The following is a 14029-nucleotide window of genomic DNA, read 5'->3' on the forward strand; positions in this document are numbered from 1 at the left end:
GAAAGGAAATCGCATTGTGAAAAGAAGAAAATGTGGTTAACAGTGTAAAAAGAGTGGCTGTGGGGCTGCAGCCTATTGTTTTGTGTTCTCTCTCGTTCGTCTGTGAGGCAGATGAGTGCCCAGACGCGCGCTCGCAGAGAACCCCAGAGCACCTTCGTTCAATACCGACTAAAGCATCCGACTTTTATTGCGAAAACTTTATTATTGCGAGTTCAGGAAAGGCTCGACCTCAGAGGTCACTAATGGTTAACTCGGATCCAAGCGCAGTTCACCACCATAACATGTAACTTAATTGCTGTGGTGAATGTGAGAACCACCGAAGGAACAGAACCAGCAACATATGGAGCCATTAAAAGAACCAACAACAGGCACCGGCGGTTGCCAGTGTGAGCACCGTAGCACCGCTAAAGGCCCAGTTGCGGTTGTACAACCAGCGAAAAACCACTGGACTCCATCTGGAGCCACACATGGCTTTTTTCAGCTGTGGAGGATTAAGTGACAAGCGATTCCTCAGATCCGAGTGGCTCTTACTGGATCTTAATGTAGATTTTAACGATATTTGAGCATTTAAAATGAATATGTGGTGCGTTTTAAATACAGCAATTTATTAGAATATAGTCTCAGAGTGTTTTTCTTTAAAATAACGAGGGGGGGGGGGGGTACATCAGTGCGTTCAGCCCATTTAAACGAATAGTTTTCTTTCTGTATAAGGTTATGTTTAGCATGTGTGGTTTTCTTAATGCACCCTCAGTATTTTGGCAGACTTTGGGGTTCAATAAAAATGGGTTAGGGTTAGGGTTAAATTTTAATTTTCAAATAAAAAATGATGCTTTATAGATGTACATATGCCTGGAAATGACACCCTTCCCCCTTTGCAGTCATACTCGCATGCGTACTGAACATTTTTCATCATTTTATCACGGGGGTTAATTAATAGTCAATATCACAACTCTGTGTAGGCCAATGTGGGCGTGATAATCATTTGCTACAGACACGTAAAATACGCAGAGCTACGGTTTACATTTGAATTATGCAAATAAGCAGTAACCGTTTACCTAACCCTACACTGACTAACTTTATTTCCCTCGATCGAAATAATAATATATCTAATTATATATATCCGTTCGAATTATTTCTCATCAAATTAAACATTTTTTTTGTTGTTTTTTATTCTCATTGCAACTACAACTTGGCACCTACGGAACATAAACAACACCGACGTCTCTCCTCTCTCTCGTCGTGATCCTTTCGCTTGTATATACCCCCCAAATCCTGTCCTAAAAGTAGGCGGTAATTATTAGTGGAAAATGGCGTTGCACTATTAAGTCGCCAAAGCGCTACCTACCATTGGAGGGGCACCTGGGATTGATGAGGCGCAGTGGCCAATGAGACTGCGAGGAAAGAATAAACGGGCTCCAGTTAAAGGGGGCGGAAGAAGGGGTAGAGCCAGTCCACGGAGAAACAGGGACCCTCCGCGATAAACACAGGCGAGCCAGAGAAATAAATACATACCCAATCGGAACAGCGATTTTTGAGATGATCCAGCTACTCTCGCTCTGTGCACACACAGGACGTCTAGTAAGATAATTATTTAATTCTTCGAGCGCATTTTAACGCGGCCAACTGCCGCAGTCGAGAGAAGAGGACACGAGGAAACTCTTCACTTCGTTGCATTTGGATTTTTTTTTTTTTGCGGCACAAGTTAACTAGAAAGAAAAAGATTCAGTGTTCGATAAGCCGAGCTGATTTATCTTCCCCATGAGCGGAGCAGCGTTTGTGAGTCACGCCTGATATGGTGTTTCCAAGGTTGGAAGTTGAATCGTTGCTCGCCAGCATCAACATTTGATTTTGTTCTTTAACTTACCCGCTGTATAGCTCTGCGCCGATTTAGACAAATAAGCAAAACAACAAAAAAAAAGAAAGAAAGAAAGAAAAGAAAATCGCTTACTGAAATAATGTTACTGGATGCTGGTCACCAGTTCCCCGGACTGGGAGTGGGGTCATTTGCCAGGCATCACTCAGCGAGCGAGATGCAGGAGAGAGACTTGAGTTTGGCACAAAATAGCTTTGTAGACTCGGCACACATGGGTGCGTTTAAGCTGAACCATGATCTCTCTCCGGGACAGAGCTCTGCCTTCAGCACCCAGGCGCCGGGCTACCCCGCTGCGGCTTTGGGGGCTCACGCCGCCCATGTCACCTCGTATGCAAGCTCTCCTTTCAACTCAACCAGGGACTTTCTCTTTCGTAGTCGGGGCTTCGGAGAATCCTCTCCGGCGAGCAGCCAACACACTATTTTTGGCCCCACGGCGGGATCCCTTCATCACTCCCACACAGACACTCAAGGCCACATTCTGTTCCCCGGGATACACGACCAACATGGGTCCCACGGTTCCCCGAATGTCCTGAACGGGCAAATGAGGCTCGGACTACCCGGAGAAGTTTTCGGACGCTCCGACCAGTACCACCAGGTTTCCAGCCCGAGGACCGACCCGTACTCGGCCGCGCAGCTCCACAATCAGTACGGCTCCATGAATATGAACATGGGGATGAACATGGCAGCCCACCACCACCCCGGTGCCTTTTTCCGCTACATGAGGCAGCAGTGCATCAAGCAGGAGCTCATCTGCAAGTGGATCGACCCCGAGCAGCTCAGCAACCCAAAGAAGTGTTGCAACAAAACTTTTAGCACCATGCACGAGTTGGTTACGCACGTCTCCGTGGAGCATGTCGGTGGACCGGAGCAGACCAACCACGTCTGTTTCTGGGAGGATTGCGCCCGGGAGAGCAAACCGTTCAAGGCGAAATACAAACTGGTGAACCACATTCGAGTGCACACCGGGGAGAAGCCCTTTCCATGCCCATTCCCCGGCTGTGGAAAGGTCTTCGCACGGTCGGAAAACTTGAAGATACACAAGAGAACACATACAGGTAATTATCACAACACTGTGAAGGCCTTGTTCTTGATTTTATTTCTATAATAATAATAATCTTATTGCTCTTGCTAAACCGGCATGTGCGTTTATTTTGCTGTTGTAAATATGCCCCCTCGCCTAGAACAAACCGGAATTAGGATCTAATTATCAGAGGCTATTTTGGGATGCTAAAGTACATGGCATTATTACAAACAAGTCAAAGTAGATTTAAGACAACAGCTAGGAGAGACAGAGAGAGCAAATTAGGTCGGAATAGAGAAATAATGAATTGCTACTCCCGGCACATTTGAACACTTCTGGTGTGAAACATTTCCCAAACGTGTAGAAAACAATTGCACCGTGTGTGTGGATGTTTCACTGTTCGGGGTAAACTTTGAAAATGGGTCAAAGGGGGACGGTGGGAGCGCGTTGCGTGCATCGCAGAGCAGACAGGCTGGTGTAGTAAATCAGATCAATTGGTTGAATGTAGCTTGTTCTCCATACTGCGCTTTGATAGATCACATCGTTCCCATTTTTATATAGATTTTTCTTACTTTGGCCATAGATAAATTATTTGCACAAAATTTATAATCGACTCGCAGACCCCGTTTGTTCAGGAGTTGTGTGTTGTGGTGTGAGGTTTAGCCCAGGACAGCACCAACAGTAGTGTTTTTAGCGTGAGGAATGCCTTTTGTTTTCTCATTCGTCCCTTTGATAGGAGCTAAGGTGCTAGACAGGGCCATTACCAGCCTTTCACATTTGGACTTATTTTCTTGGGAAATACATTATGGTGCCGTGCCATGAAATTGCTCAGGTGCTAATTAGATTTTTATTGTCTCCCAGCAAATGGTACGCCTTCTGTAGGGCTACCGAGGACGGCCTTGTGCCCCTCTCCCACCCCCCTCCAAATCCCTATGCGCATTATTTATTAAGCCCCCCCCCCCACACACACACACACCACCAACACCACCCCCGATCTCGTTTTAAGATACGCTTTAAACTTTGAATATCACAGTAGGAATCATACTATGAGTTTTTTTAAAAAACGGTGTGATGCAGTATTTTTTTAGGGAACACGTTCATACTGTAAACCACATTTTTGCATTTGAATTTGAATTGGAGCTGCACAACTCATTGATGTCCCACACTTAGCTCGAGGCATTTAAAAAAAAAAAATATATATATGACTTAATTTCTTCTTCTTTTTTTTCCTGCAGGAGAGAAGCCGTTCCAGTGTGAGTTTGAGGGCTGCGACAGAAGGTTTGCAAACAGCAGCGACCGAAAGAAACACATGCACGTTCACACGTCGGACAAGCCTTATCTCTGCAAAATGTGTGACAAGTCCTACACACATCCCAGCTCACTACGAAAACACATGAAGGTAAATACGCCGCGCGTTGTTGTGCTGATGGCTTAAATGTTTCAGGCCTTTATATGGGTTATTATGATCACACGTGATTGTTTTACGTTGTGTATCATTTATTCTCATCTAAATTCAGAGGCTCTTCTTGCTGTTGGATCGTGAATACTGATTTGTCTTATTATTTTTTTTTCTCCAGGTCCATGAAGCCTCCCCACCAGCATCAGACTCATCACCAGCAGCCAGCTCTGGTTATGAATCCTCTACCCCTCCAGGCCTGGTGTCTCCCACCACCGAGACCCAAAGCAACACCACCATGTCCCCAGCCTCAGCTGTGCACAACACCACCAGCCACAGTGGCCTATCCTCCAATTTCAGTGAATGGTATGTTTAGGACTAAGCTGAAATGAAGCAACACACACTCATTTCACAGCACTGGACCATTCAACAGGAGATTGGGACATGTGCACACGAGAGGCACACAAACATTTGTTTATTTTTATTATTTTCGCCAGGGAAGATGACGATTACCAACAGAGGAAGATATGTATAATAGTCGAGTTGTATTTCATATTGTAAATAATTACCAAAAGCCCAATCACCCATTGGTTGTGATAGTTTGTCAGTCTTTGGTGTATAGATGTTCCTTCAATGGTAGCTATTTCTCTAACTGGACTTTTAGTGCACATATTATGATAAAATTGTACTATAATGTTGAATATTGTGATCCTATGGCAAATTGATTGTACTATACTAAACATCTATAAACTGGAAAGAGTGCCAAAGTTAACATTTAACTCAAACAGACCACAATATTATGCTTGTGAATGTATATTTTAGTTTGCTGGGCTTAACTTGTGATGTTTTGTGCTTTGCAAGTTTGAATTGTGAAATACTATCTGGAAGATTGTGAGGAAAATAAACGTTGTGCCGTTCAATTTTCTGTAACTACACCCTTCCTTTTGTAAATATCAACTGCCATATTTATCCATTTGTAATTAAATTATGGTATTTACTTGCTACAGATGAAACAGTATTTATAAAGAATGTTTCTTTACTATAAATATGTACAATTACGAGCTAAACATGGGCAGTTGTTTCGTTATGTGCTTTTGTTCAAAGTTTTAAGAGGTGTTTTCTTCCTTATTGTGATAAGAATTTTACTGCATACAAATATAATAAAAGGTGTTGCAAGTGCTAAATATTTTATTTGCTTTTTCATGCTTTCTCTGCTGTTGGCTCCTGGTGCAGTTTAGTGAGTTATCTTGTTTGGGGTGCACGTAGTCTGTTTTGAAAAAAAATGCAAGCATCATTTTCAGATCTCAGACTTCATAATGTCCGTTCATCATGCTCTCAATTCTTGTCCTTAGGCTAAAAGGACATTATGGTGCTTTCCTCAAGCTTTGCAATTCATGCTTACTGGCCAAAAAACATGTAGTGGTTGTGGTGCTAGCCAGGGTTTTCTTCTTGAAAAGAAACTACACCTATAACTAGCATGTAAATTCTTATTTCTTAAAATTAGCGGTGTTTTAAGTATTTTAATTTAAATGAAGAAACCAAAGCATTTTCATTCTGCACACTCAATGCTTGTGCGGTGCCAGAGAGAGAAACAGCAAAGCTTTCTCCTCCATATATCAAACCTTGTATCCTGATAATTTCCCAGGTCACTCATTAGGTTTATTTGAAAGCCATAGATGTGACCCCCCTCCCCCCACACTGGACACTTCACTGCACAGGAGCTGGTGAACTTGAACTTGACCGGCTTAGTCCTGTATAGCCTCTGAGAGCTTCTTCGTGCTCTAGTTGTAACCTGCTATGGCTATGGGAGCCGGCCATATGTCTCTGTAGTTCTGCAAGTCATTCAGATGGATTTGCAGAACGCTTCAGGCGTGTTTGTTTTAATTTGACGCATTGCTGTGAGTAAATGTAATAGCAGAGATTGCTGTCACTGAGCTGGAGGCTCTTGGAAGAATAGCTAGGCCTGTTACAACCCCACAAGGTCTTCTTGATTAAGACTATATGAATTAAATAGGCTAAGGAACAATAAGTGCGTTACAGCTGTGTGTTGGTTATTTTGTAATATGCCGGTTTACGCATGCTGCTGTGTGAATAAGCTTCTGTCATTATTGTTGCAGGAATCATGTTTTCAACATTCAGGAACATAGAAAACACGCAGTGGGACTTGGTGGATATGCAGGCCGACTCTCCGCTGTTGCAGCAAGTAGCACTCTGTCTGTATTACGGAGCTTTGACTGCAGGCAGCGTTGTCGTCTATTATACAGGCAGTTCAAATTACTTGGCTCACAGAGTGTTGTAGTAAATAAAAAGGTTGGTAGGATATCCAGGGAAGGGATGCTGATTACAACCAGGCAATGATATCAACTTAAATCAATTAGAACCTACTAAAAACCACGTTTTTTTTCTCTTCTCGTTAAAATTTATTTTTCAGTTTCGTTGAGCTCATTTCCCATTGCGTAGCTTACTTCACAGCAGCCAATCAAAAGCGAGCAAACTCTTTTGGCAAAATCGAGTACACTGAGATGTTATTTATCAGTCTCAGAGCAAAACATTAGTCTATATGCAGCTTATTTAGCGCTCCATATCACCTCCTAATGGCCCCTTCGGTGCTGGCCCGGTGACCTCTCCGGCGGAGGAAGGTATGACCTGTGGGGAGTGGGAAAGGTCAGCTGCACACAGTGTGTCGATGCCGGTTCCTGTTCGGCTCCAGCTGGGCTGATATTGATCCGCGGAGAAGGAAGCGCTTTTTCCCCTCTTCTCACCGCTCCTTGTACCTTGTTGCCTGTACTGTAAGGATAGAGTCCACACAGCCCGCCTCACCGGGCCTCGGGGCTTACAAGATTGTGTTTTTCACGCGTGACACTTGGACTCGGGCCAAAGTTCAGGAGGAACTCTTTGAGGTCACGTAATAAGTTCACTGAGCAAGTTGAACCGTTCTGCACGAGTGTATTCAACGTGGGGGTCATTGCGCGCAGTTTGCGGGGGAGAAGGAGAGGACAGCCTGCGTCAAACTTTCTCATCCACGTTTTATTTGCGGCAATAAAAGTTATTAGACGGCCGTTTTGAGTTGGGTGATTATATTCGTCTCTCTTTATCGAAAATGAAGCATTCATTTTATGACCGGTTGATCCGTAAGAGGAAACCAGCGGGGAAGCAGCAGGTGGATTCATGACGTGCACGCTTCTTCAAGAAAACAATTCATCAGCCGTTTATTAGCGAAACCGTGTGTGTTCGTTGGATACAGCAAGAGACAATTATTTGAGAACGACAAATATTTATAAATGTGTTATTTCACACTTTAGTTACCACTAGGGCAGTGCAGATGACTGTTGAGCCCCCGCTCGTATGAGTGTGTGTGTGTGCGTTTGTGTGTGTGTGTGTGTGTGTGTGTGTGTGTGTGTGTGATGGTGGAGGGGGTGCTTGAGGGGGGGTAGGGGGTGGTGGGGGTCACATTTACTATCGACACCAGTTGACTGCGGCCAGCATGTCGATATTTGGCACAACATTGTTTGAATTAAGCTTCACTAGTTGTTGTCACTTTAGGAGCTAAAATGCTGTGTGTGTGTGTGTGTGTGTGTGTGTGTGTGTGTGTGTGTGTGTGTGTGTGTGTGTGTGTGTGTGTGTGTGTGTGTGTGTGTGTGTGTGTGTGTGTGTGTGTGCGTGTGTGTGTGTGTGTGTGCGTGTGTGTGTGTGCGTGTCAGTAGGTGCAGGTTGAAGTTGGAGTAAGAGGGCGAAGCAAAGAGCGGGTATGATTGTTGGCCTCCAGGGAATGAAATCAAATCAGTGCGTTCAAGGGATGCCGCAGATGCAGTGCGCGCGCGTGTGTGTGTTTTCGTGTCCTCCAGGCTGTACTTGTTGGTCTGCAACCACGGCAACACATCACACCTGTCAGTCACTTCAGGTGAATGTTGCTGCTGTATTAGCTCAGTGTTCGCATCAGTGATCAGTGAAGTTTGGGCTTTTTTTTTATGGTAATGTTTCTCTATCTTCCACATTCTTCCTTTCTCTTTCTTCCTCACGCACACACACTAATTGTGCATACGGTTGCCTCATTGTGTTTCTTTGTAACTTGAGAAATATCTATATTGATGTATAACTTTAAACAGTGTGTGTTTTTGCAGAAATATTCCGAATTTCCACGTGCAATGGTTGGGCTGTTTAGCACGAGCAGTTTTAAATCCAGATTATTGCTTTTAGTTTTTCATAATTCCTAATTTATGGCAGAACCACTGTTTTTCCCCGATGTGTTACAGGCACGAATTTAGTTTGTTTTATTTGTATTTATTTATTTTTCTCTTGAATCAAGCCTGCTGACAGATTTAACCCTTTTAGACAGTCACGTCAAAGGATGAAGGGACATTATGAAGGTCGTACTGATAAGCAGCAGCACTGAAGACTATAGGTGACTCATTGAGCTTTTAAATGACACACAGCTTTAATAATACAATGAAATAAAAGCTGATGTGTATAATTACACAATGCAAGACTGATTGCAATCAAAAGGAATAAAGACCTACACCAATAAGCGACCTACAGTGTGTCATAACAACATCGAACTGAGATCATAATAAGAATTACTTCCTTATTAAATTAAACCTTCGTAAAGGCCAAAATAAAATATTTGCAAATCAAAAACAAATTTACAGAAAAAAAACTAAATTATTTAATAAATATTACCCATGAGGTTTTTTTCATATTTCTTCTGAAGGTACTTTTTTTTTATTTGAATGCTTTCAGTTGCACGTGAGCGATGTTAAATCCACTTGCTGTTCACCAGCCTTTTGTTTTTGTTAACAGCTTTTATTGTGAAATTTCATAATACCTGCATTTTAATTATGTGTTTTATGAGTTTAAAAAAAAACACTTTTCCTGGTTTGCACACTTAAACTTCGTACCTTTTAAACCAAATTCGTTTCTCGGTGTGATCCTTCCCAAATGGGCCTCCTCGGTAGAAATAACAGAGGCGTTGTGAGGAGTTTGTCGGCAGCCATGTTTTCAAAGAAAACTTTTAAAACAAACGCCATATCCTCTAATTGAATTGGAACTGCTCTGATGAAATGGATGTGTCCGTTCGCCGGCCTTTGTTATTTATAGTCCCTTCAAACAGCGGGCCTGCTCTCCCAAAACACTTTTTTTTAATAATATTCTTAAATAAAAATTCTGAATATGTCATAAAGAGCTGTTCAACAATAAATGCTATTATATTCTATATAAATACATATTTTTATCTTCTTGTAGTATCTCAAACCGAAATGAAAATGTTGATTATTTGCCCTGATATGAATTTAAGTAGCTGACCAAAAAAAATTGAATATCATGCTTTCGTGTGTACGTGTATAGGAGGCTGTTTGTGACATGCAGGGCCTTCATGATAAGCTCCCTCTATCCCTCTAAAGCCAGTTCACTATGCAGATCAGTATAGCATACCCTATTACTCTGTGAAATAGATATATAATTAACATATTACCTTTTTCTTTCTTCCTTTCTTTGCTTTCTTTCTTTCTGTCTGTCTGTCTTTCTTTTTTCTTTCTCCCTCCCTCCCTCCCTCCCTTATCTCTCTGTCTGAATCTCTCTCCTCCCTCTGTCTGTCTGTCTGCCTGCCTGTCTGTCTGTCTGTCTGTCTGTGACATGGCTTATGTTGTGTTTGTACTGAAGTCGATGTACAGTCTGCCTTCCTGTGCAACGCAGCCCCCGTGGCCTTTCATCTGAGTTCAGCGGCCGCCTTTCTCACACAGATGAATGTGTTTCTGTGAAAGAGCCGGAATGGCTGTCACTTCTCCTGGCACGGCGTAGAAACAAACAAAACCCCCTACTCCTTTAAGGAAGCTGGCGCAGGCACCTCCCATCGGACACAAACACTACAGAGTCAGAAGCACAAATAGCCTCAAAAGCTTAACACTCTCCCTTTCATGCAGAAAGCTTGGCATGACTGGTCCTCTCATGCACAAAAAGAAATACAAAGTGGAGAGGTGCAGAGTAAATGACATACTCGAGCTTGACTGAGGTGTGCTTATTGTTGTGGTCTCCCCCAAAAAGTGTTAGAATTCAACTAATCCCTCACAAACTCAGCATCCTCCCCTGCTGTTGCTTTTGCAGCGAGGTTCTCAATATGGCTCCGACACAACACCTTGCCAACTCTCTGTATTTGCCACAATGGGTAATGTGCTGTTAATGCGAGCCGTTTTCAGGTAACTCTTTTCTGCTGCAGCCAAAGCTCTTCAAGACAGGAGCAGGTGTACCATCAAAGACCAATTATCTGCAAGCAGAGCACAAAACCAGGCACTCAGTGGCTAATATCATCACTTTTCTTTTTCTTTTTTTTTTTTATGTAGACACAGTTTATGCACATATTTGTTCCATACATATTCTATTTGGAACATGTGACAAGTTGATGTGAGAGTGCACATGATGCTGAAAATACTTAATATGGAAACAAATTTGTCATGAGATCCCCCCACACAAACACACGCATAGAAGCGTAGACTTCCTCTTCCATTCAAAACCACACTTAGCCAAGGAAATTTTCAATTTCCTCACACCTGTAAACATGCTGTTTTACCTCAGCTCCTTTGATCTTCAAACAGGCCAGAGTTGTGCCCTAGGGGGCACAGTGCAGAAAGGTGACTGGGTGGTGTGTGTGTTCTCTGTTTTATTGGGACGCCGGCTAGCAACGGAACATACCCCATGGCCATTCTGCTTTTCATATTTTAAAGCTCATGCTGGAGAAGTTTCCCATACACTCTTCATCATTAGGACCACCTCAGATGAAGCTGAAACAAGACCAATGTCAGGCCCAGCTCAGAGTCAAGTTCAAGAGGCCACATTAGGAACAAACTAACATGGGAATCATTGGCCTCTAAATAACTTAGGGGTGCTTAAGTTCCAATTCAATTATTTCATTGAATTATTTTTAGCTTACAGGAAAACTAAAAATACTGCTTAAAGACTAACACGTCACAAAAATGTAGTTGGCACTTTTGATTATCGGTTTAAAGTTGGAAAAGTAATGTATGAAAGTATGATACGACTAAAACAAATGAAGTGTGAGACAGAGTGTGAGCAGTGCTTTGTTTTGACATATTAGTGGCTCATTCTGTCCTGTGTGAAAATTTGTTCATGCAACTTTATCCAGGAATGTCTTTATTGAAAAGGACAGCATTGATAACCCGTTAAAAAAAAGGGTATGTGTTTTCTATCATGCAGGTTGCACGTAGCTTTTGATTTGTTTTCTCTGAGAGTGACAACAAAACACTTAGAAAGATTTAAAAAAAAATGCAATCTCCATCCAAACCGGCTCTCCTGGTTGATCTTTCCGTCTGAACATTCATTGTGACACATTAGAAAAGTTTCAGAAGGGGGTCTTTTTTAAAAAGAACTTTTCATGTCAGTGAAGTACGTTGTTCACGCCCCCTCTCCTGTCACTCACATGCAGTTCAAGAGTGATCAGAAAGCAAGAGTCAGCGCTCATATTCAAATAGATTTATATGACATGACACAGGAAGGAGTTGAATATGCCCCCTACTTCGACTACCCCCCCCCCACACACACACACACACAAACACACACACCAGCCTCCCAGCCATCTGTCACCTGCTCTGTTTATTGATTTCTTTCTAAAATCTTACAAGACAACCCTTGACACGAGCTTAATCTAAATGAAAACAGTGAAGTGAGTTCTCAGTAAATCTCCCTTCACTTTGAAACGATTTAATTTCTGATGTGTTGTGACATGACTGTGTTGAATGTTTAATGTCTTAAAACACATCGGTGGTAAAAGGCTGTCTGACTTCTACAGGTTTATCTAATGAGACAGAAATGAAAGAGGACAGGGATCAAACCAGTTGCAGTCCCCATGATACAGGCTCTTATTCAGTAAGTCATTATCACTCTGATCTTAACAGCATTTCCACTGTCTGCTTCTCTCCAGAGGGTTCTATTTACCGGGGGAGAGACAAACAAACAGCACACTGGTGTTGGATTTGTCACATGCAAATCAGCAGCGCTCAACTTTTTTTTCTTTTTTTTTTTTAATGCATTTTCATCAAATCTAGTTTTTCACTGGATTGATACAGGCTATTGATTGTATTTCTTGTTATAGTCCTGAATATTATGTTTGATTGGAAATCTGAAGAGGTCAGGCATTTTTTCTTCTCCAGCTAGCTTCAGCAGTGCTTGCCTTGCTCGGCAGGATACTGCTCATATTGCACCCCGTAGACATGATCAGTTTTCTCCGAAGAGGCTCTGGGTCTTAGCCTCTAGTTCCTGAGTTTAGTGGGCTGGAAGGAGCTAATTTGATTGACTTCCACCTCCCTTTTTTTCTCTCTCCCTCCCTTATAACTCACAGTCCCCTGTCAGAAAGAGACCTTTCTGGTCAGTGAGTGTATTGACTGGCAGTCAGTTAACACTTGGCATGTCAATGCCTAGTCCATTTCGATTCCGGTATTTCTCATTGACAGGATTGATTTAATTGCCAACAATCTAACAGGCAGTGGTATCCATTGTGTAGTGCTCCTCAAGATCGTACCTCGGTGTGACTTTAACAATGGATACATACACTAAAAATAGTTAAGAATTTTGTTCCGTTATTGTCCTTTCATTCAACTGGCATTTAATTATAGGCAAATCAGAACAAAGAGCAGCAGGTTAAATAACAAATGCACATTTTGTTGAATTCCGCTACCGCCATTCCTTATCGAGATGCAAAGCTGTTACTTTACACACATCTGCCTAAAATTGAATCTCAGACATTTGGCTTTTAAATGTAAAACCAAACACAATTGAGCTCCCCTGTGCTCCCAGGAATAACAGATTGTTAATATAGCAGCAAACAACTATTTTCTATGTAAAGATATAGTGGAGCAATGTTGTCCTGAGCAGAGAATGAAGCCACTCTCCCTCTGTGTGTGTTGTGATCTGAGAGAACCTTTCAGGTAGAGCAACTTTAAGTTTTCTTCAAGCAGATATTTAAAATATGTATCTGCAGATGCTCCTAGTGGTGAACACTCAGTGGTAAAATAATTTGCAATTCATTTTGTGGAAGTTGTAGTTTTCTTTTTCTCCAGAAAGGCCAGTTAATAGATAAGGCCAAAAAAATGAGTGGCATCATACTGATTTATAGTAGCATGTGTTATGTCTGCATGTCTACATGTGTGCTAAAAAAGTGTCAGGTTACCACACATTTGTCAGTGTGATTGCATATATTTTTTAAGGATCCATATTTGTTTTGCAGATCATGAATATAAACATGACTCCAAGAAACGCCTCACGCGTGGCTCTTTTCAGTCCTCCACTGCAGACTGACATCCCCTCCTGTCTTCTGTTTTCCACCGCTCACCTGCAAAGAAGGCATTGATGAGTGTGTGATGCCCTGTTTCAGGAGTGTTGGCTAAGTTTACTTCCCACCTAGAGTCTCCTGAGTCTTGGGAAATGAGCCCCCCCCTCACCCCAACCCGGTTCAGGAGTGCCATGCGGGAGCCCCTGTCCCACCAACACTTGAGAAATAAATCAGACACACTGTTGACAGCCGCTTACGGTGAAGCAGGACGATGGGGAATTACATGAAAAGAGCGGTATTTATGACAGATATTTTCACGGCTGGTGGAAATAGATAAGATTTGGAGGAGGGACTTCTTTTTTTTTTATTTGAAGGTAAAACAGTTTGCAGTTTAAACACTATCACATTGAATGAGAAATTCCCAAAGTGTTAAATATTTGGAAAGTGTCATTCCGGGCTGTTGAT

General features: G+C 42.3%; 1 protein-coding gene across 1 annotated transcript; it reads left to right on the forward strand.

Annotated features, from left to right (window-relative positions):
- Nucleotides 1–1955: 1955 nt before the first annotated feature.
- On the forward strand, nt 1956–5370 carry zic2a (zic family member 2 (odd-paired homolog, Drosophila), a; the record flags this gene model as incomplete). Its single annotated transcript, XM_083921860.1, has 3 exons — nt 1956–2928; nt 4130–4293; nt 4472–5370. The coding sequence occupies 3 exons, from the start codon at nt 1956–1958 to the stop codon at nt 4664–4666; spliced, it is 1332 nt and encodes a 443-aa protein (XP_083777986.1). The 3' UTR covers nt 4667–5370.
- Nucleotides 5371–14029: the final 8659 nt, after the last annotated feature.

This window comes from Echiichthys vipera (genome assembly GCF_963691815.1).
Source record: "Echiichthys vipera genome assembly, chromosome: 10".
Lineage (NCBI taxonomy): Eukaryota > Metazoa > Chordata > Actinopteri > Perciformes > Trachinidae > Echiichthys > Echiichthys vipera.